Source organism: Haemorhous mexicanus, chromosome 1 (assembly GCF_027477595.1).
Source record: "Haemorhous mexicanus isolate bHaeMex1 chromosome 1, bHaeMex1.pri, whole genome shotgun sequence".
Classification (NCBI taxonomy): Eukaryota; Metazoa; Chordata; class Aves; order Passeriformes; family Fringillidae; genus Haemorhous; species Haemorhous mexicanus.
Genome location: NC_082341.1, coordinates 147,055,617 through 147,079,464, shown reverse-complemented (window position 1 = coordinate 147,079,464; position 23,848 = coordinate 147,055,617). Strand labels below are relative to the sequence as shown.

Below are 23,848 nucleotides of genomic sequence, written 5' to 3'. Positions count from 1 at the left end.
AGGAAGGGAAAAAAGCACCTCTTGTCATCCCAAGACCAGCTGGCATGTGAGGAGAGCAGAGGTACATGCAACATTGTACCTCACAGTCCTGCCACATTCTCCTGGTGCCTGGGCAGCCTTTCCTCACAGGGATTCCAGCAATTTCATGCTCTGTATGTCTGTCCCTGCTAACTGGAGCCCTAAAACTGGGTGTGCAGTCCCCAAAGGCCAGGAAAAGATTACCCCCGGGGCATTCATCGCAGAAGCACTGGTGGGTGCCCTCTTCTAGTTGGACTGTAAATACTGAACTACAGTTGACTCTCTCTGTGTGACTGAGACAAGCCAAAGCTTAAATCTACCAGGTCTTTGAAAAATGGGTGAAGTTCTTGACAGAAGGAAACCTTTGTTGCTTCTTTAAAATGCCTGGTATGCTTTCAGGTACTCAAAGCCTTAATGCCATGGCTAAACATATAGTAGCAATTATTACTCAAGTTAGTATTATGTTTTGGGTACAGAAAAGGTCCACATCCAGACTCCCCTCCATCCCCACCTGAAATGAAAATTCATTTCAAGATGCAGAGTAGAGAAGTGATTCCCACTTTGGCTTTTCTGTTTTTTCTAATTTTGGCCAATCCCCAAAATGAAAAAAAAAAAAAAAAGAAAAAAGAAGAAGGGATGCCAAAGGATGTTGTCTGATGACCTGCATGGCATGTTCTTTTGCTCTTTTTCAAAGGGCTGAAACTTGTCCTCCTTGCCCATCTCTGCCAGTGCTTGCATGCAGCCCTGGTGTGGTTAGGAACCAGTGCTGAGAACAGGAGGAATTCCAGGAAGAGATTTGTGAAAAACTGTTGCAACATTTCAGTATTGTAAGATTTTTGCAGCAAATGAGCTACCACACTTGACACAGCAGCCTTGTGATTGTGGCCATCACACCACAGGCTTTTAAGCATCTCCTTCACTAGTCTCCTCCTGAAATCAAAAGCTGTCTTTTGGGGTCTTCCTTCTATTCCCTGCATAAGCCTTCATCATTCCATTCCCCCTTCCCAAAAAAAGACTTTTCAGGCTCTACCTGCTTAGCATGTGTGATGAATGCTGTCATGGTAATTCCCAGTTGTGCCTGTGGTGAATTTGAGCCTGAATGGCTTTACAGCCCTTCAAAATGAACCAGGGCAATGTTACACATCTCCAGTGGACAGCACTGAAAATCATTGTGGAGCACAGATCAGTGCACAATTACAGACCTAATGCTGGGATAAAGCATTGACTCTGTGGATGAGTCCTGCTATCCAAGTGGCAGAAAAAATTAACTGCTATGAGCCAGCAGAATACAAGGAACCAACACTCAGATATTCCAAAGGGACTTGGTACCTGTGAGATGGGCAGGGATGACCTTTGGAAGAAGAGTTCAGTAGCTTCATGCTTGGCAAAGGATAACAGGGTGCAACAGGCACCTTCCCAATACTACCAAAGTCTGAGGAGCTCTCAAAGGGCATTACAAAATTGTCACAAAAAGTAGATCCTGCCTTGGAAAAGGCCAGTCAAAGCAAGCAGGACTGCTGGCTGTCTCTTCACTTCCTGGAGTCCCAGCTGCTAGGCTGGGATCTGGGACTGCAGCAGAAAAAAGAGCCTGTGGGATGTGTATCACAGAATGGGCACGTCCTAGCAGAGGAAAGGGTCTTACCCAGCACAGATTTACCAGAACTGTGGCAAGGTGAATATTGCTCTTCATATATTTTTTCTCTTTTTTGAAACAGACAAGCAGCTTAGTGCATCTGTGAGATGAAAGCTGAAAAATCCAGAATTCCTGGTGCTCAGACATTGATCCTCTCATTCCTCTTATTTTATTCAAGGGAATTTTTGTTACGTGGTTTTCAAGCATCTACCTGCCTTACCCTCAGCCAGTGCTTAAACTCACCTGAGCAGCTGCTTTTCCTTAGATGCTCACAGAATTATCACTGTTGCTCCAGTTCTCTGACCCTTTATCTCTAGAACTAGAGCAGCCAGAGGCAATGAGAATTGTGTAACCATCTCCCCACTTCCCAAGTGCTTGGGACAGGTCTGGTAACTTTGACAGTATGTCTCATGGGACACACAGAATAAATCTCTCTTAGATTAGGGCACTTATAAATAAACTGGCTGCTTGCTACAGAAAAAAATGAAAAGGTCTTTATTTTAGTTACCAGATGAGAGAGGCAAGGAACACAAATATTTTGGCTGATATTAAACTATTGGTAAACGATGAAAAATCAGTATCTTTATTTAAAAGTTATCTCAAAGCATGTAATGAAAATTAAACTACTGCCAGATTGAAAGCCAACAATTTAAAACCAGCACGTCATCTATAATCTAATGGTGTACAGAATTACCCTGCACAGATGGGGCTCAAAGAGTAGTCGTATGGCCAGGTGATAAAGAGCTAAAAGTAATGGTTTTTATAGCAGAACAGCATCTGTGATAACCCACAGCCATCCTCAGACACTGTGGAACTTGGCGGCAGATTCACCGCTGAGATATAAAACACATGACGAGCACGTAGTGACATCAAAAGGAGTGCAGTGTTATGGTGTTCAGATGTCTCCCCTCAAGCCCACACAAAAGCTGCTCTCAGGGCTGCTGTAGCTCAGAACTCTCAATGATTCCCTTTTGATAAGCCTGTTATTATCAAATCCAAGGAGTCTTATGAGCAGCACCTCCTGACTTTGTTCCTTTGCTAACTGGAGAGCATGAAGGCTTCTTCTGTTGCCTGAAAGACGTGTGAAGGTTCAGGTTTTAGACCTCAAATCCTGTTTTTACTTCAGAAGTCGATTGCACAAGCGGACAGTGAATGAGTGTCTCCGTTTCCCTTGCGGTCAGAGAAGATCCTATTCATACTGAGTTTACAAGCAAACACTTCCTTTGGTAAGCTTCCCATGCAATTCAATTCATGTGCGTGCTTTCAGGCTCTGTCTTTGGGTCTGGACTAACATCAGAACAAGCAAGAGGCAGGCTCTTTTCTCAGCCCACCACAGCCTTTTCTGCAGTGCTTTGAAATGATGAAACACACTGTGTTTTCTGCACACTGCTGCAGTCCTGTCAAGTCACGGCAATTATTCATGCATCAAGAGGCTAAGCACATACATGGGTATCTACTGGATGATGTACACCCATTCCAGAATTTTACTTGCTTAACAATCAACCTAATGTTTTTGCTCTTTATAGCTACTGGCTGGGAGCCTAGAATCTGCTGGCACCTACACACAGGATTCTCCTCTGAGCATTCTGTGACCACGTCTGTGACCAGGTGTTTGAAATATTATGTACTAACAATAAGTACTTTATGACCAGCAAATAAATTATTATTTATGGAAGACGTGGAATTTGCCATCAGTACTAGTCTGTACCTGTAGTGAGGAGCCATCAGCTTAAGGCTTTGGCTGTACTAACAGAAAGAAAGACCTGTCCTTGGGATAGTCTTACATTTTCCATTCCAGGAAGCTCTTTTCTAAATTCATTTTCTTCACTGTATAATAAAGCACGATCCATTAGGCAAATGTTTAGTTAATGGACACAGCAGGATCCATACATGTAGATTAAGATTCACTTGGAATGGCAGTGAAACTTAATAAAGTTGCACAGTGAATTCTAAGCTAGTTCTGGCCACAATACTAGAGCTATTCTTGAGAAAAATGTCATGAGGTACGTGTGACCACAGGTAGGTAAGACCTTTGTCATCAGCCACTCATGAGGAAACATGAGTATCCAAGAGGACATTGTCTAAAATAAGGCAGTGTGTTGGCCTTGGCTGTTGAGTCATCAGTATCACTTCCTGCAGCCCCTGCTTTTGCTCCGGGTATTTCTCAAGGGAGCACTGACTTAGTCTTTTTGATTCTTCTAAAATGAATAAGATCACAGCTCCAGAGCAGTAATGATGAATATGTCCTTGATTCAGAGGAATGTGCACTCCTTTTAGCACAAGTGTGCTAAATCTTCCATGAGATGCCTGCCTGATTAGTTTTTATCTTTATTCATCATGGCTTCACTGATTTGAAAACTTCAGACTCTCTAGTTGTAAAATGGAGAATTCACAGGAAGAATCTGTTCAAGTGAAAGGGCAAGCTTAAGTGAGCAAGTGGTAATGGCTTGTGCCTCAGGGTAGCACTGAAAGCTGTTGTATGTGGATCTCTCTTGCCTTTAATTCACTATTTGCTTAGACATTTCTTTAAACCTTCAAATACTACGTGGAACTTCTCTAGCAGAGACAGATTCTCACCAGTTTTCAGTGACAGATCCTTCTCAGCTACCCTGAGGTTTGCTGCATTTGTAAAGCACACCTTACGGGAAAAAGAAAATAAAAAACCAACCACCTGACCTCTGAATTTCTTTTTAAAAATATCATTGCAAAATTTCTGACGTCAGACAATGAGACACAAATTACCCTGTGAACTGTTAACATATGCCTGTTTACATATGATATCTTATAGCCAAAGCAGATTAAGATTTGAAGGTTTAACTGCTGTTGAGTTTCCACTATGTGAATCATACAGATCATACAGCTTATTCATCACAGGCACTTATTTTTATTCTTTAACTCTTTCAAGCTACTTCTTCCCAGAGTGGAGTTGAGGGGGAACGTGGGACACGTGGGAACAGAGAGATCACAACTGCACAGCAAACCCCAAACTTTGCAAATGAAAGAGCAAAGAGCTGCCATTAACTGCAGCCACCCCAGTGAATCAGTAGTAGTTTGTATCTTGGACCAGGTGAGCTGACAGGCACAGAAGCCTTCCCCAGTTGCCACAGTTTGTCTTTCCACCTAGTTAAGAGCCAGCTGCAATGGATGCTGATGGCTAGCCCTGGGATCTTTCAATGTAAGGAGGAAAATTACTTGTAAAAACCAACAGGAGAGAAACTGGCCATGACAAAATCAACAGGATGGCTCAAGTTCCAGGTTCAAATTAAAAAAAATACCATTCATCATAGTAGGATGCTATGTTACAGTTTAAATTCAGAAATGCCAAACGTTTTGGTGAAAACTTCATTGATGTCAGTAAATACAGGCACTTTATTCTAGCCCTTGAATCTGAGTGGTGCATCACTGATTCTAATGGGACTCAAGTACTTTCAATAGCAACACTGGCACAAGTATCTGTCTTTTTCTGGCTAACAAGGCCATATTTTAAAAGAGGCATCTCTGCTGATAAAAGAAACCTACCTCTATTATAATACACATGCCTATTCACCTCAGATGTGATTGTTATTAAAGCTAGGCAGGCCAGTGCTGCCACAAATCAGTCCATTTCTTTCAGGTGAAACCAAGAAGGATTTCAGAACTTCACTTCATCTTCAGGTTCTCTGATTCACTGACACTGCCTGGCTCAGGCTAGCAAAGGAGAGAAGGAAGATGATGTAGTTTGAAGCAGGAATATAAACATCCAAAAATACCTATCCTCTTAGAGTGGCCATAAGTGACTGTTTGACTATTTGTTCTTTTCATTTAAAGTGTTGCTTCAGATTTGTTTTTTTTTTTCTCCCAGCTGCATCAACTTAAGCAGGCAGTCCACCTTATTACCTGTGGATTAGCTAACAGAGGCTGAGTGCAGCACTGTGATGGGTCAAGCCTCTTTTTCACGTAGGACAACAAGGTGTAACCAAGACAGCAATCTCCCTCACAGCATTACTCACTGGAACATGAGGGCAACGAACCATATCAGGAACTGCAGCAATCCAAGGCTACACTGGTACAAATGCCACAGGTAGCAAACCAAACCTGCTGCCACCAGTTTGTTGGTAGGAATCTGGGTATAATTTACCATTTATAATGTTATGTGTTATTGGAAGGCAGACTCAGACAGCAACACAAACTAGATTTGAGGTGCAGCACTTGTGGCCATGGAAAATGTATGTACATCTTTGCATCTGAAAACTTGGGAGGCTGGTTATTACTAGGGATTGAATTAGATCCAAGAGGGCAATCTTAATGCACCTCTGCCAGAAACTGCAGAGCTTGTTTAACCAATGCAAGTTCCTGTTTCTGACTATTCTGCTTAGAAATGGTTCAAGAATAAATTTAACCACAAACTTAGAGATGAAACAAAAAGGACATTCCCTCCCCCTCCCTGTTTTTTTCTTGAAAAATGCTATTGTTAACATCCTCCCTTGTGGTATTTAACTGAAAAACGGTGACCCACCTTAAAAACTACAGGTTTGAGCCCTGAGGAATTTTAAAAGGGACCTGATTTTACACATAAAAATACAAACAAGTACATACTGCCCAACCACCCCCCAGTTCCTTTCAGCTACTTCAGCTGGGCTTCCATGGCAGAAGCACCCACGCTCACTGCAGAGTTGGGAAAGGATGGACCTCGGGGGTTAGACCACATGATGAAAATTAGCCAGCCAATTCCCATGAAGTGTTTTGAACACAAAAGCCCAGTGCAAGTAGTAATGGTTCCGTTCTCTTTTTCAGCAATGAAATCAGCTTGCAGATTAATATTCTTCAATTACAAAATAACAATTTTCAGCTTGAAGTGGTTTGTGCTCTTAAGTGCAATTGGGGTTAATAATGGCCTATGAAAGGAGAGCTGTTAGCAAACTAACCCAGAGTGAAAACCTTAGCACATGGGTACCTCAGCTACATTTTATATTAAATGTCAGATTGTAAATTCAGAAAAATTACATAGGAAAACACCATCTAGCTCACTAAGGATCCCAAAGCTCAAAGAAACCTGTGTTTTCTGCTTACATATCCCAAGAGATAATTGTCATCTGACTGCCAAGGCTATTTCTAACTCATGTATATATATGCCTTATCTGCCTGATGTGTTCAGATCGATTTAGGCAATAGTGTGACAAAGTTTAAGTTCTTTTCTGGATCTGTGCCAAAAAGCATAGATATCTGAAGCTTATATAAAAAGATTAACTGTTTTTCAACCCAAGGCATATGGTTACAATACATTTGTACTATCTGAAATTCAGTTATTGGAATACCTCTGTAAATAATTGGAGTCTTCTAGCCTACAATATAAAGGTAAAGCCTTCTGGGATTCCCAAATGAAAAGAGCCTGTATTAAATGCTTCTGAATTTCAAAAGAAAAGCCTAAGTCAGGGCAGAGAGTTCAAAATTATAAAAAAAACAAAGCTGAGTGGTTGTTCTCTGTGGCCACAAATAAGGTATAAGTGTGCAACACTTTCTGCAAATTCATCTCCAAGGTTTGTGTTAAAACATGGGTATGGTCCCAAGCCCTGAAAATCCTTGGTCACAGTGCCCTACTCCAGCCATGCCCAGGACTTACAGAGACAGTAACAGAACTATCTGCAATACAGAGCAAAGCACTCATTATTACATGCTGGCAGGATCTGCATCTCTAATATGCTGAAGAAACTAACACACTGAAAAGGAAGTTTAAATGCTGCAAAATATACTTTATTTACCAAAAGCAAGCTTTTAAAAATTCAGGAAGGTAGAAAAAACTCAAACAAGTTTAACTGGAATTCCTTATATTCCTGAGTTCAAAAAATGCTTTCAGTTACAGCAGAGACCTCAACTTTGGCTATAAATTAAACATTTAACAATGATTTACCTATAAATGAAACATTTAACAAATAACAATCAGTTATACAGCCCATTTAGAATTAGCAACTTATCTGACAAGACCTCTAATAACAAATTTTCTTTGTGGCAGTAGCCTATCCAGCTCACGTGTCCAGTGTTGACCAGCTTTGTTTTTTCTGACTGTCAATCAGTCTTTTAAGTATTTCATCTCGTACAAGATCTGATCCTTTTACATCAACATGGCTACAGCCCATTTTAGGGCATCTGTTAAAAAGAAAAGAGAGACTTCATTAAATTGGAAGAATTGTATTTGTCAGATATAGGCTTTTGCATAACATCTGCTAGCTTTTCTTTTTTTTTTCCCACTCTTTCTCTCAGTTCCTTGTTACCTCTTGTCCTCTTCACCAGCTCTGTGTGGGAAAAAGATAAATCTATCTCAACTGGTGGGAATCATCAGCTGAAGGAAGGAAAGAAGGTGCACATTGAGAGATGGAGTCTTTCACCTGTAGATTACTCTCTTGCTGCAAGCACACAAGCTGCCTTCAGCAGCAATGATTTCAGCCCTGCATGGACACCCTTCTGTGCTGCTTTCTCTCTCTGCAGTCCTCTAAAAACTGCAGGTAGATACTGCTTACCTTACTAAACTGCAGTGGAGAAGTATAATCTTCACTGGCAGATAAGTAGGGAAATTATTTTTTAGGGAAACAAAAGGGAGTGAGTCTTGCCATGACTGACTGGTGAATCAGCAGGCTATCTAGTTGGTGTAAAAATCAACCTGACTTTTTATGAGCTGTGAAAGCTCAGAAAGGAGAAATGGGGCCAAATTAACAGCCTCTAGATGAAAATCAAATACAAAATGTCTTACAGCTACTTGAAACAGCCAGATAAAGACAGCAGGCTAAAAGATATTCAGGGACCAAAGGTCATTTTCCTTTGGTGGCAGCCCAAACATACACAGATGGTATCTATAGTAAGAAGTAGCACTTTTCCTGAAATTTTTCCTCTCTTAGAGTAACGTTTGTCTGAGGTGCTGAACTTATTTACATTCAGTACTCATAACTTTTACTCCAGATTCGTCCACAGGTTACTGTGTTTGTCATAGATCAGTCATTTAATTGCTCTGTGCCTCAGTTTTCCCATTTATCACCTTAATGCAGCAATAGCTTGCCAGATTAATGAATAACAAGGGCTCAGAAAGGTTCCCACATTTCCTGTAAGCATAAAGTATTAGTATGTCCTTCCAGGCAGTGGAAACTAGTGAGCAAACCAAGAGACGTAAGAGTTGCCTCAAGGAGTGTGTGACAAGTCTGTCAGCACGGGCTGTGTGTACGTCAGCTGAAGGGCTGGCAGGCAGGCACTGCATTGCCAAGGGCACTGAAGGCATCCTGAGGATTCCAACTGGGAAGTACTTGTGAGGAAACAGCCACTCTGTGTCTGCAGAGTGAGCAACAGCCCTGATTCCAGAGTCAGGCTAGCGAGGATCCTGCCCTGCTCTGCCAGGACACCTGCTCCCACAGGAATATCCCTGGCAGGAGCACAGCCCAGCAGCCACGCCATCAGACTGGGATACTGAATAGGGAACTTGCTGCAATTGCTGGCCTGTCTTCCCACCACAGAAGATGGTGGGTTTTCAAAGTAACTGCATTCTCATGAGAAAGTTTGAAATTACAGTAGGTCGGTCAGACTGGGCAGAGAAAACCAAGGAGTCCTTCTTAATTTAGTTACAGTGAAGCTGTGGCATTGCTGTGTGTGTGCTTTTCTATTTCACTGGAATAAGTGCTGAAAAAAGGGTAAGGCTGCCAGCTAAAAGCTCAATATTAAGAACTGCCAGTGTTCAGACTACACAAATAATTTTGGTTTGGGGCTAAGGGAGCTTTTAAAGCTGGATGTTGTACAGCTGTTATGATTTTTTAACTCCAGATTTTCTCTAGTCTTCCATTTCTTAAAAGTTAAAATAAAATTCAGTCATAAATTCAGTCATGTGACCCTATTTGTTTTGCAGCAGAGCTGAAACTTTTGATCCACCACAACAATTTCTCCTAAATTGACATTGTTCTGATGGATTTAACAACACAGAGAAATATTTAGATATGAACATCCTAAATTCAGTATCAGAGAAAGTATTCTTGTCCTGTTGAGCACATGCTTTTTAGCCTCTCCCTATCCTCCAGAACACTCACGTTCCTCCAACTTGAGAGCTATTACCCAATTCCTGTTCATTTTTCCAGCCAAGTCTCTGTCCATCCATGTTGCTGGTTTTGTTGTTATTCCCAGTATATTGCATCCATTCCAGATTTTTCCCCACGTTTTGTAACAAAAGCAAGGTACTTCCATCTAGTTCTTCAAGCTGTCTTGACACTGAGATAGTGGCTGGGCTTCCCAACTGATGCTTGGTTTTATAGCTTTCCTGTAGCAGGGAAGGAGCATGGAATAAAAACTCCAGCTCCACCTTTGTAACCCTCATGGAGGACTGTGTAGAGCCTAACAGAAATGCCAGAGCAACAGATGGAGGAAATAAGCTGCCTGTGGCATTATCTTCAAGGAAATCAGGTTGCTGGTCCCTAACAGACCTTCCTAAGCAAACTGCACATTTATTAAGAAGTCCACAACTGGTAAGTTTCCATGAAGTCATCAGCCCCAAAGCAGGAGGGTCTAGCATGAATGGTGCAAAAACAAAGGTGAAATCAATGATGAGATGATATGTCCTCTCAACTTGCTTCAAAAAGCATTAATGTTCAAGCCTCTTCTTTTTCTACTTTTTTCTGTTTTTTTCTTAAAATCATTATAATTTTCAAATTTACTGTGGAGAATTTGAGGTTTAAAAATTCATCTGTTCCATCTTTTCAATCAAAAACATATGTCCCATGTGGAAAAGTGACAGACTATTTTGGTGATATAAGGAAAGAATTATTTAACTGCATCATGGTCGGAACTGCACTGCACTATCTGATCTCATTCTTAAATTCTGTTCTACCTAAAATGCAGTGGTTTAATATTTCTCACTTTAACACTCAGTTGTTTTAATATTTCTGAGTATTGGAATATAACTGCAAAAGAAGGTGCATGGAGGAATTTTTTTTTTTCATTTACTTCAAGGCTTGCTACATAAGCAGTGGGAACAAATCAGCAAGTAAATTTTAGGAAACTCTTTGTTGGTCATGGCTGTATGAAATCTCTTTACTTCTGTTGTGCAGGTACAAGTAGCTCTAACTTCCCCACATAATTCCTGAATATTTCTTACACACTGTTTTCATTAAAAAGAAAAGCACCTTCACATGTCTGGTACTAATGAGGAGGCTGTGACTCAGGCAGATGTTGAAGTTTTACTTCCTGCAGCCTTTCCAATCCAAATACATTTCCTAGAACAAGTGGAGTAAAATTCCACTTACACAGCAAAGCAAATAGCCTTTCCACACATTCTTTTTAGCTTACCGGACGTTTTTCTTTTTCTGCTTTCGAGTCTGGATCATTTCTAGAATGGCATCTTCTTCATAAATATGTCCACAGACCTTGTTCCTCACTGGCCTCTTCATTGTCACCTGTAACCAGTAAGGATTGATTTAAAGGAACTGAAAATGCCCATGAAAATGCTTCTTCTGAGATTTTATGTGAAACAGCAGGAAGTGTGTTTGCCACTCATACATGGCTTTCCAGTCAAATTACAGGATGAGGTCCTGCTTGGTAACTACATTCCCACTTACATGGGTTTTCTTCCCAAGCAGTACTGCTCTTTTCTGAAAATGCTTAAAATTTATAATATTGTAGTTATATATAATGTTGTAAGAAACAAACCAGTGAAGAATATGAAATAACTACTTCCCTGTCAATTACTGTAGCAGTGATACATACCTGTGTAATGGGACAAATAAAGTTCATCTGACTCCGAGTCACAGCTATATCTTCATCGATTTGTTCAATGGTGTCATTACCATGATCTGATTTATGAGAAAGTAGAATGGGAAAAAAAGAAAAAAAAAAATGTTTCTTATTTAATGTAGATTGCCAATACTTAAAATAAGCTAATAAAATCCAATATTTGCCAAGCACTATCTCACAGTGATATCTAAAACACCACAGCATGTTTCTGCACCACTCCATGAACAAGACACTGCAAAAAATACTGTACTAGAATGTCTTTCAGAAATTGTGGATTTTTATATTGTAACCACTTTGTGTGAATGTGTGAATATGTGTGTGTGTGTGTGTGTGTGTGTGTGTGTGTGTGTATGACTATTTACAGGCAATGCCAGAGAGAAAGGCTGGGAAGGAGAGCAGGCTGGCCTGAAGATATGCAAAACCTTTGGTATTCACTATTCAAGTTCACCAAAACCCAGTTGCACACAGATGAGACCCCAGAACCTAACAAAAGATGAGGTGGAGCAGATCTGGCAGTCCTACCCTCAATATCAGTTTGTATTTGAGTGTCATAAATGGGCTTGCTGTATAGCCTGTACATACTGTACACACTTTAAAAGGAACCTCTACTGTTTATCATAATGCATCATTTATAAAGTGATGATGTTGTATTTTGATAAGACTATAATTAGTGAAAAACAAAAGCCAAAAAGTGTCACAGTCAACAGAAATGTTCTTGAAGTAATCTTAAAGAGGAGGGGCAGAACAAAATTTCTGACAATTCCCAGAAAACACCCAGTGGCCCAATGCCAGGGAATAAAGGGCAGACAAATGAGTATAAATCCATCTAGAGCTGGAGGAGCTGCAGGTCTCCACCTCTGCCAGAAGAAGAGAGCAAGATATAAGCAAATCTGTGCACCCAGGGGCACACCAACTAGTGTTCCATGCAGAAGTTAATTAGCCAAAGTCAAAAGCTGAGACACAGGAGCAGCTAAGGAAGAGACAAATATGTGTGTGTGTGTGTATATATATATATATATATATATATATATATATACACACACACACACACACACACACACACACATATATATATATATACACACACACATATATTTATATATATTTAGAGAGAGAGCTAAGTATAGCCTTAATGAATTACATACATGTTGTTTTATCTTCTAGCTCTCCTCTGTTATTGTAAATCTAGGCTTTTAGTTGAATGCATTTGCTTATCTTTGAATCTTATCTGGTAATAACAGCAAACTTAACACCTGCCATAGCTTTCCATTCCTTTGGGGTAGTTCTGCAATGCCTTTGCAGAGGCAGAGAAGGGCCCTGGGGTGCAGTCCTCAAGGTGTCCCAAGCAAAGAGAACGTTGTTCTTTCTAGCTGCACAAGCTGCACCCCAAGGGAGGAAGGAGTCAGAAACACCAGTGAACAGAGAGAGTACAGAATTACTTCATGATTTGCCTTCTGCAGTGCCTGAGCCTGGGTTCCCTGTGCTGCTGTTGCACACTATCAGCCAATCTTTGCCTCCCTGGTATTCAGTGCTCCACATCTATTAGGGACCAGGGTTTCCTAACTTATGGTCAGTCCTGCATGCCTGTGTGATACCATCACCTTCCGGATGATAGCAGCAGACATCACCCATGGAACAACTAAAACCTCTCACACCCAGCCTAGGCTGAGCTCGCTGCCCTGGGAGCCAGCACAGCTCTGGCTGGGGGACTCCTGGCATTGATGTTGCAGCCATTGCTCCACCACAGCACCTCTTTGTATGCCAGGCCTATTTCCAGACGTTCCTCCTTAACAGAGCTTGCCTTTCTTTCCATTTCAATATTCCAAGTATTTAGGAATGTTTCTGACCCAGGTGCTCTTACCCCAGGTATTGGAGTTGGAACTAGATAACCTTTAAGGTCCCTTCCAACCCAAACCATCTTATGATTCTACTCCTGTGAATACCACAGGAATACTCAGGCATTCATTAAGGATATTTCTGTGCCTGCTACTAAGGTCTCATTCAATCAACAGGGTTGGATTCTAGGGGAAAAGGAGCTCAAATGTCCAATGTCAATCATAATTTCAAGGCTTTAATCTCCAAGAATATTAACATACCTTCATCAGATACTGACCACCTAACAAAGACAAACACTTTCAAATCAGAAGGGAAAAGTGGGCACAATTTAACTATAAATACCAAAGCTGCAATGGTATGGACACCACAAATGCACTTGTGTTAGTCACCCATTTTCAGAAAAAAACTCTGTGACACATTATTCTTAAATTGCTCATATATATGGCTTATTCTATCATAAGCACATAGTATTTGAAGAAAGCACAACTTTTGCACAACTTTGGGAAAAAGGGGATTTTAAAATAAAGCTTTTGAAATATCAAGCAATGGGTGAAATCCCACTAAGACAGCAAGGCTAAGCAATATTGGAGTTATTGGCAGGTGGCAGCTTTGGAAAGAGCAAATTATCCCAGGCTGGGGTAACTTTTCCCCATACTGGCTTTGGAGGTGATTCAGATGCCTCATGTTTAATGGTTAAAATTTTATGAGTTGAGACCTAATCCTTGTAGGTGGGGTATATTAATCTTCTTGGATTCAAACTGTCCTCTTGCTGCAATCTTAAACACTTCAGGTTGCACTTCATTTGCAAAGATTTTGTATACAGCCTATCAGAGTGGGGCCCTGGCTTCAAGAGGTGATCACAGCCCAAATGAATAATTATTTAAAATATTTCCTTTTCATAAGCAGCTAATATTTTTAAAAACAAATATGCAAGACTGGGATGATGCAAGTAATACCTCAAGCATGTCAATAGTAAATTACCATAAATCAGATAAACCACCCACAGATTTGCTGTTATTGCTTGATGCTCTACATTACAGGAGAAGAAAGGAAAATCACTTTTTTCAGTGACAGTAAATTTTGCAGACATTACACAAGACACACACACACATCCTAAGCTGGTCAGAAAGATGCTCTAAACTGTAGGTCTATATCTGTAGCCTCATATTGGAAGATGTTTTCATTAAGGTCAAAGAGATTTTTTTTTACCAAATGAAATGTATGAAAATTTGGAGGATCTAAATTACAAGTCTGACTATTCTACAGAAAGAAGTAAAACCACTGGATCATATATACTTTAGCTAAGTCAGGTTATATTTTTATAAAATTGAGTTTTCCTTGCAAATTAAAACCAGACGCAGAAAACACTAAGTTATTGTTCCCAAAATTCAGATGTTGCCTTAAGTAACAGAAGTGCATACATCTATTTTGGTAGTCGGAGAGATCACATATTAAGTGCCTTAACAGTTTCTAGTTTTCCATTCCAGCCAACTGAAACATGTTATGAGTATTAGTAACACATTTTCTATCTCACTATCTCAGCAATGATGTTTACAGCTGTTGTAATAAAACTGCATTCTTATAAAGGTATCTATTTTTGGTAACACGTCATAATGAATTTTGCAACTGCCAAAAATTTTTTTACTAATTCAATTTTAATTAAAAGCTGGTATTAATTTATATCTCTATCACTTTCATCTCTTGATAATATTGTGACTAACATGCCTTTGCTCAGTTTTTACTTACTCTGCTGAGAGAGACTCAGAACTTTTAAGCCAACTTTTAAGAAATAGGAAAATCATAGTGCAGAGATATTAACTGCTAGATTGTGAATTATACTAAGCATAGATAATATACATGTTAAAAAAACATGGGAGGAAAAATCCTCACCACTGTCATTGTTATTTCTGTGACCAAGAGACTGCTGTCTGCTCACTGCTCCCAGTGTCAGCAATGCCCTCTCCCCAATTTCTGTTTCTCTAACCTGGTTCTCACTGAGTACATGTTGCAATGTAAACTCAATTGATTTCTTTCCTTTTATGCTGGGCTGTTCTGCCTTCTCACCTGCCACAGTCAGACACTAATCCTGAGAATCAAAGGGTAACGTTAAGCATGTGGGATTGAGTCTTTGTAAGCCTGAGCCACCAGACAGACAAGGTCTTGGCTCCCAAGAGGGTCTATTGTACTGCTGACTCCATAGAAATAACAGCAACTCATCCAGGCTGGGAAAAATCCTATCTCTGAGAGCTCCAAGAAAAACATGAATGTTATGAGGACAAATCAGATGCCAAGTGTTCCTGTCAGCAGGGCACAGAAAATAATGAAAGGTGGGGGAGGTGAAGGACATTGTCACATCCAAGAGTTGTGCTCTAAGAGTCAGAAGACATCTGGGGTGAGGAAAGGCCAGGGCCAAGTCTAAAGGAAGGACTGACACTGCTGAGAACAGCAGGTAATGCTTGAAAGTGGGTCAGCATGCCCATCACTGCTCTGAATTTGGGTTAGCCTTCAGTCCAGAGAAGAAGAGCAGAACTGTCCAGTGTCCTTCCCTAGGGATGGATCTGCATTAAATGCTGTAGGAGTGAAAGAAGAAGGGAAGAAGAGAGCAATACCTTCCTGGCAAACTCTCCAGTCTCTAGCAATTTGTGGCCAAGGACTTCCTGAGTCAGAGGTAGTATCTTCATACTTAATAAGCCCTGGAGTTTTCCTTCAATTAATTTGTCTAAACTTGGAGAGGGGAATTTCATGCCGGACCTTTCAGCTTGATTAGAGACAGTTATCTTTGCTAGAAAGGTTAGCAACAGTTTAATTTTCCTTGAAAATTACTGCAGAGGCTGCAGGTTAGAGTTTAATTTGATTTTTAAGAGGGAAAATAAGGTGTGCAAGCTACAGCTGCAGTCAAACAGTTCAAAGGCTTTGTGCTTTTTGCCAGAGGCATATGATAGTTTAATTTGCCAACCAAGCCAAACTAGGCTTTGCATTGAAGTACCTTACAATTTGATTACTTGCTGGTGTTGCAATACAAAGTTGATCTAAGGAAGGTGGCCTCTAACATGTTGCTCCAGATTGCAATTGCAAATTTACTTGCTCCTGCCCAGGCCAAGCAACTTGCTGGTAATTTACTGCCAAGTGCTTTGTATGTGCCCTGTTTGACAGATACTTGTGTAAAAAGCACACAGAGGTGCATTTGGTCAATCCAAAATAAAATGACAATCCTGTAAATATAAGCCATTCTTATTTTCCTGGAGTATGAAATACAAATTAGATTAATGTATTAGCAAATTTTTAGTTCCTTTACATAATAGTGAAGAAGGAAAGGATCATGTCTTGCACTAAACATCAATCCTCTAAAACCTCCTTTAATGCCATCAAATTCAGAGCACTTTTTTTTTTTTTTTTCAGTATTTTGTCCCACTAAGCTACAGGTCTTTTAAAATACTCTATTCTAAATGGAAATACTGTTCCCATTTTACCCATTCACTACTGGGTAGAGGTCCTTGATGCCAGTTTTTCAGAATGGCCTTTAAATAAAGAGAAGCTGTGATTTGATGGAAATGTTATTGGACAACTCCTACAGAAATAATGTAAGTGAAGGACATTGAAAGACACTTGCAGCTAGATACAATTTTCTGTTTAATATATTAATAAAATGTGACTACAAATCCTAGGGAAAGGAAAACCAACAAGAGCTCCAGAAAACCCTGCGAAATCTCCAAGTCACACACTAATCAAAGTGAGAAGAGACCAACTTTGCCTCTAGATTTTGGGAAATTCAGACTGTTCCCACTGAAATTCAGTGGGAACTGTGTCTGTAGAAGAGAAAGGATATCTTTGATTATAAACCACACAACTCAATTTGGTAGGCAAACAGAGAGGCAGCTTTCTTGCTCCTTCAGTTATTGCAAAAAACATGAGAAATCCACACTTCACAGTCCTCGGGTGACATTTTAAACTGCAGTTTCCTCATTGCTGCTGCTTGGACTCAACCTGAAGAAGCTGCTGGGGGAGATGAAGATTACCTAAAAAGATGTCATGAAGGCTCATCAGTAAGCTCAGAGGAGCTACTGTTTCTGGAAAACCTAATGTGGTCATATTTTTCCATCTTAACCACCATCACCCCACGATGGCATGTAAACTTAGGAAGCAGGTTAAGTATCAGAGACTTCCTGAAAATAAACCAAACTGAGAAACACTGCTTAAATAACCAGGAAACTCTAGGTCTACATGAATGCAGGCCAGGCATGTGACAATGGAGTGCAAGTATGAAGGATGCCACAGTATGAGCAAATCATGAAAACTGGAATATCTTATGAGGAAAAGATATATCAGACACAAATAACTAAATTGTAAATTTATGTAAAGAACATTTCTATTACTTGGGCTTTCTCCTGCTCTTCAGAAGAAAAAAGGCTGAGCAATCACTGTTTCATGAAGTATAATTTATAAAGGCAATTGCCATGCTTAGAGAGCATAATTTCATGTATCAGAGATGAGAAGAATATCACACACATTTAAAAAATGAAGAAATTCACTCCAGGCACATGAAAGAAAAAGTTGCAAAAGATGCAACCAGGAAAAAAAAAAGCCTAGCATTTCATTAGAAGATGAACCACTTTCCATTACTAACATTGTGGTCAGAATCTGGAATGTCACTGATGCAATGCTAACCATCAAATGACAAGAACATGTAGGGCTTGCCTACACAGGGAAGTTGTTGCAAAATAAGCGAGGGTGTGAATACAGAATGCATTAACTACTTGGCACTAACTCAGTGTGTGGACACTCCTGTTCTGCACTAGGAGTGCCTTTTGGCTGTTTAGCCTAATCCACTTCCACACTGGACTTGAGGAAGGCACTGTTAATCCTGGGCTGGAGTAGTGAGAGGACACTGTTGGTATCAACAGCAGAGGGGAGGCCCATCCATTTTTGCAGAAGTCCCTAGCAGTCCCTGGATGGTCTACTCTGTAAATTTAACTCATATTTTTTCAGAACAGTCCATTGCAAGTATTCTCTACAAGCAGAAATCATGTCTATGACATTTGTCAACAAAAGGTAACATCATGTATCTTGTAAGTCCTGTGGCTGGGAGTCACTTTGCCTATTTCAGTATGTCATGTGTGCATTCTTGTAGACATTCACTTCTAAAAAGGTGAACTGCTGAGGGCTTTTCAGGTGGAACAAGCTTCTGCTAGAATATGCTCCTGAACAGAACTGTTCCAGGATAACAGATAGAAAATGCACAGAGCAGTGATGGGGCAAGCAGACCAGGTAGCAGTGGTCCCTAGCAGTCCATCCAACAGGCTGCTATGGAACCAGGGAGCAGAAAACCCCCCAGCTACACCCAATTATCAGACCCCTAGAAAATTATCAATCAGACTGCCATTCCAATCTGTCTCTTCACACTCTCCTCACAAGACTTTTTGACAAAGACTTCTCTGTTTTCCTATTCTAAACAGCTCTCTGAAAACACCTTAGAGTAATGTGCCCTGGTGCCAGGAGAGCTGTGAATACAGACACATGGAGTTTGTCACGTGATGGGGGCACAGGTAGGAATATTTATAAACTATACCATGAAAGGGATGAAGCTGTAATCCCTGAAGACTAACCTGTTGATTTTGTGATAGGCAAGAATGACACAGGCTCAGCAGTTCTGAAACTGCAGAGAAAGCACAGGAATGAGCAATCTGTCACCTTTGAGAATGGGCAGATTTATAATAGAGAAAACGAGCTCCACTACCCCTTTTACCCAAAGAAAGGAGGGGAGAACAGATGTGCTTCCCTTTATCAGAAGACTGATGTAAAATATTGTTCTTGAATAAAGACATGAATACAAATAAGAAAATGTGAAAATAAAATGGTGGGAACAAAATACCCTTTTTTCCACCCCATAAATGTTGAAGCACTTGAAAGAAATTTTTAGGTGCTGTATTTTATTTTAAAATTAGTCTTAATGAAGACAGCGTTTGTAATTTTCTTCTTAGTGATGCATTTCAATACTTTACAATGCTTTGTAAAATTCTTACCTACATTCAGAATGAGTTTACTTAATTTCAAAATTTAACATCAAATGAATATAATTCAATGTGCACTGAAGCACTATATATATGCACAAAACCTTTTGAGCTTTATTATTAGGATGTATAAAAAGAGAAGTTGCATTAATTTCCCAAGTTTTTTATTAGAAATATTTTTTTCTGTGTTTTCCATATAAACTTCACCATTCTAGTTGTTCTGAATTCTTCAGCTTTGCACTGCCTGGAGCACCTCTGGAATTGCCTGTCACTGCTTCAGACACTGGCTGGGTACTTGCTTGGGGCTGCATCTCCTGCTCTGCTCCTGCCTTGGTTACCAGCCCACAGTCCTGACAATCTCCTTAGAAGAGGAATTTTTCTTAAACAACAAATCATTTGTAGAAGTACTAACACCCTGCTGCTTCTCTTCAACACAAAGCACTCCAGAAAGAGGTCAATTATACAACTGTGACCATTTCACTGGTGGAAAACTGAGGCACAGGGCAGGAATACATCCAGAACCACCAGCACCCATTGTCTTTCCCATTAGACCACACTGTCTTACCCCTGAGTAACTAAGGCTACAAACGATTTCCAAATACATTCTCAGTGAATGCATCAGTTCCACACTAAAAGCAAAAAATACAACACAGAAAAAACCCAGTATGTTCTAGCAATTGCACAATATCTGGTTGTTTATTCTAAGAACACCAACACTTATACTGGAGAACACATGGTAATTTTCTAGTAAGTCATATTTATAAAATAATACATCTTTGCTGAGCTACATGAAAAAAAAAAAGAAGAAATAATAATTCATATCAAAACAAAATAAGAAATAAAACTGAGTTGTTGTTTAGGGGGGTTTTAAGAGGGACTTACAGCAGTCAGCCATTGCTCAATCATAAAACTGCATGGTTTCCATTTAGAATAAAGCAGGGTGACATATTGCCTGTGTGTGTACGAAGACATTCTGCATTAGCAGATCTTCACTGTAATAACCCTCAGTAAAATGTTCTCTAAAAGAAACAAAAAATGTTCCCAATCCCAGTATATAGAGCATCCTCCAAAACAATGTCATGGTGGTCTTGTGTAGCCAAACATAATGTTGTCATTGGTTTGAGATGATTTTTCTCAACCTGTCCTGTGATGTAAGATTAGGCTTCTTGAGTGGCAGTCAGTAGAAAAAATGCTAGAGCCCTGAGCTATAAATACTCATGGATTATAACTGCAGAAGCCTTGTAGCTTCTGATGGTAATTAGGAGTTAATTTTAAGTCTGATTGATATTTATTTTAAATCCCTTTCTGCAGATTCTCATGTGCCAAGAGTGCAACTGGCAGAGTGCATCTTCTTTAATGCTACATGCATCAGAAAACTCTTATCATTCTATGGCTGTCATTTATATCACAAAACGTGCACTTCTGACTTCACCTTGACATTCTGCGTGGTGCAGATAACAGACAATCTGGAAATGACTGTGCTTTATATCAAACATGCTGGGATGACTGTGAGGGGCTTAACTAAGGTCCAACACTAGGCAGAGTCTTTTAAACCCTCAAGGTCCCTTTATGCCTACACTTTCTCCTCCAGATCAGCTTTAATAGGGGAGCGAACTGGGACAGAGAAAGGACTTGAACAGCCTCAGAAGAGATGCACACAGCAGCAGAAAGCAGAATGGCAGAGCAGGACAAGCAGAACAAGGGAATCTAATGTGGAACTGATGGGACAGCAGTTGCAGTGTCACTGGTGCTTTGTAATAGGGATAACGAGCACACAGCTAAATCACAGGGCATCCTGCACAGTCTTCATCTTTCTAGCAAAGGAGTTAACGTTACACTTGTTATTTTATCTTATTACCAGAATGGAATAACATTATAGTTTACCTCTTAAGAGCTATTAACTTTTCTTGCACTATTTGGTTGGCACTTCATCCTTTGTAGAAACACATACGATCCTTACATGATGCTGAGGAAGACTGAGGGTTTATATCTCAAAATAAACAGTTTAATATAAGTGAAACAATCAAACTGCATTAATTACAGAAGGAAACCAAAACTGAATACAAAAGAGCTACTCCAAGGAATTACCTTTTTGTCAGTGCTTCTTTCACAGCAGAAATCAAGCAGATTGTAGCCTTACAACCCAGAATTTAGGTTAGCTCAGTTTTCTGGGACTTTCAGGTTTGTAAATGTAGTTTAAGATTCCTCCTTTTCTATACATTTGGATAGAGCTAGTAAAAATATGGGGGAGCTTCAGTAACTGGAAGGAATGGAAAACTGTTAAGGACTAAATCAATATATTAAGGGGGATCAGTAGAAAGTTGGAGAGAGACTTTTACCAGGGCCTGCAGCAAGAGGACAAGGAGCAGAGCTTTTAAACTGCAAGAGGACAGATTAGACTGGGTGTGAGGAAAACATTCTTACTGTGAGTGTGGTGACACACTGGAACAGAAGAAGCTGTGAACGCCCCATGCCTGAAAGTGTTGGACAGGTCTTTGAGCAGCCTGATTTTGCAGAAATTGTCCATGGGAGAGGGGTTGGAACTAGACAATCTCTAAAGGTCTCTTAAACCCAAACCATGTATAGTATTTCCCTGATTCCAAGGTTTTATTTACAGATACCAGTTCTGGCAGATAACAGTTCTTTGAAATCAAATACCACCTTGGCATGGCATGCATGCCAACACTACAACATGTAACACAGTTTAGAACATTATTTGTTAGATCAAGAAAATGAAAGGCACTTTTAGTAAAGACCAAAAAGGGAGTCCCTCCTTTAAAAAATGGAACAATAGAAAATTCTAGTCACAGACAAATGGCACAGTTAAGCTCTCCCCATGACAAAACACACTTGGCTTTAACTGAAAAATAGCCAAGATCATACACTTCCTAGAGGCGTCCTGCTAGATTTTTCATTGCAGAGCTAATCAAGGTACAGCATCCCATTTCATGCAAAGGAAAATATAAAGTATCAAAAGGACTCTTCAGAGGGCACATACTTGAATAATAACTATTTCTAGCCTGGGAGTACAGGGCAATCTGGAAAACAGCAGCAAGTGCATGCTGGTTTTGTAAACATAGGAAATGATCACTTCCAAACTTTCAGCTGCTTGAGGTGCTGGCCACCCATATATGACAAACTTAGCAGGGAAGAGTCACCGTATTAGTGACACCCACAGGTATGTGGAAAGGGCAGTCATTTAGCAGTAAGCAGAGTTCCTTGGGAAGTGACAGTCTTTGCAATCACACATTCCTGGGTTACTACATTTGGCCTCTGGCTTGTACAGCACAGAGCTTGAAACCAGGAGCTCGATTATCACTGACAATGCTGATCTGGAATTTCAGGAATGGGTTGTAGTGGGTCCCAGGAAGCAAACAGCACTTATGAAGTGAAGAAGCACTCTATGCCTTTGCCAACAGAGAATGTTATGTTGCTCTGAGATGTTGCAAGAGCATGAAAGCAGTGTGGGAAAAGTGCAAACAGAGCTGGTGCAGTAGGAACTACAAACAGAATCACATTATTAACCAGAGAGGCAGGAAGGTGTATGGAAATTCACACCACTCAGTGCCTGAAAATTTTCTTCAGCAAATTATTGAACAATTGGACTGTAAGCAGCTAAAGGACAACAAGGTAGTAGAAGACAGTCAATAAGTTTATTGACAAATCAAATCATGCCAAACCGACCTGACCGGCTGCTCTGATAGATGAACTGTCCCTGCTGGACGAGAGAAGTCAGCTCACCTACATATCCTGATCTTAAATACAGCTTTTGGGGTTTTCCACATGACAGCCTCCCAAGAATAATAAAGAAATCAGTATAGATCTTCACCCAAATCCAAGAAGCAACACAATAATTAGGCTTTCTTCTGATTACAGTTTCTTTCTTTGCTAAAACAGAACACTGGTGTAACAATCATTACAGCAATGCCTAAAAACCATAACAGAGATTAAACAAGATTGTACAAGACACTATACACATTCATGAAAAGACAATTCTGGCATTGCAGAGCTACAGTCTAAACAATCAGGACAAGCAAGGGAAATATTTCACCAGCACTGTCAGAGATGGGAAACTGAGGCAGAAAAAGATTAAGAGCCTGATTTTCAAATGAGCTCAGCCTATTTTTTGCTGAGCTTGCTTGAAATTCTCGCCATAATCAACATCATGGAAATCACTAGATACTGAGCTCCTTTGAAAACCAAACTTCAATATGAAAATTTGGCCCTAGAGGTCTTTTGAAAATCAACATCAAGAGGCTCACCCAAGGTCACCCAGGAAGTCAGTGGCAGGGCTGGGAACCGAACTCACATCTTCTGACTCCCACTCTGGTGCATAACTAATGTCGCCCTGTGTTCTTGTTTTAATTAGCTATGGGGAGATCTCAAACCAGAGAATGCTTTTGAAATGAAAGAAAAGAAAACCCTCACAAGTGCATTCAGTTCCCTTTGAGAAGCATCAGCACAATGGGCTTCCAGCAATTCACAAGCAGGAAGGATTTCTAGATTCTTTAACAAGTTTCTGTTTTCCTCAGAGAACATGCATTGTTTGTTGCTTACTTTACATATATAAAGGGATTCATTGGTGAACATTTTTTCTCTAATATTTTTTTTTTTAATT

General features: G+C 40.1%; 1 protein-coding gene across 1 annotated transcript in view; it reads right to left on the bottom strand.

The window, feature by feature from the left end:
- Window positions 1-7,359: 7,359 nt before the first annotated feature.
- NSMCE2 (NSE2 (MMS21) homolog, SMC5-SMC6 complex SUMO ligase) overlaps window positions 7,360-23,848 on the bottom strand; it is a 126,388-nt gene continuing 109,899 nt past the window's right edge. Inside the window, exons 5-7 of the mRNA XM_059866882.1 lie at window positions 11,360-11,445; window positions 10,943-11,049; window positions 7,360-7,774 (exon numbers count right to left, since the gene is read on the bottom strand). Of these exons, the coding sequence (XP_059722865.1) occupies window positions 7,654-7,774; window positions 10,943-11,049; window positions 11,360-11,445 (314 nt within the window). The 3' untranslated portion in view covers window positions 7,360-7,653. The remainder of the gene's footprint in view (window positions 7,775-10,942; window positions 11,050-11,359; window positions 11,446-23,848) is intronic.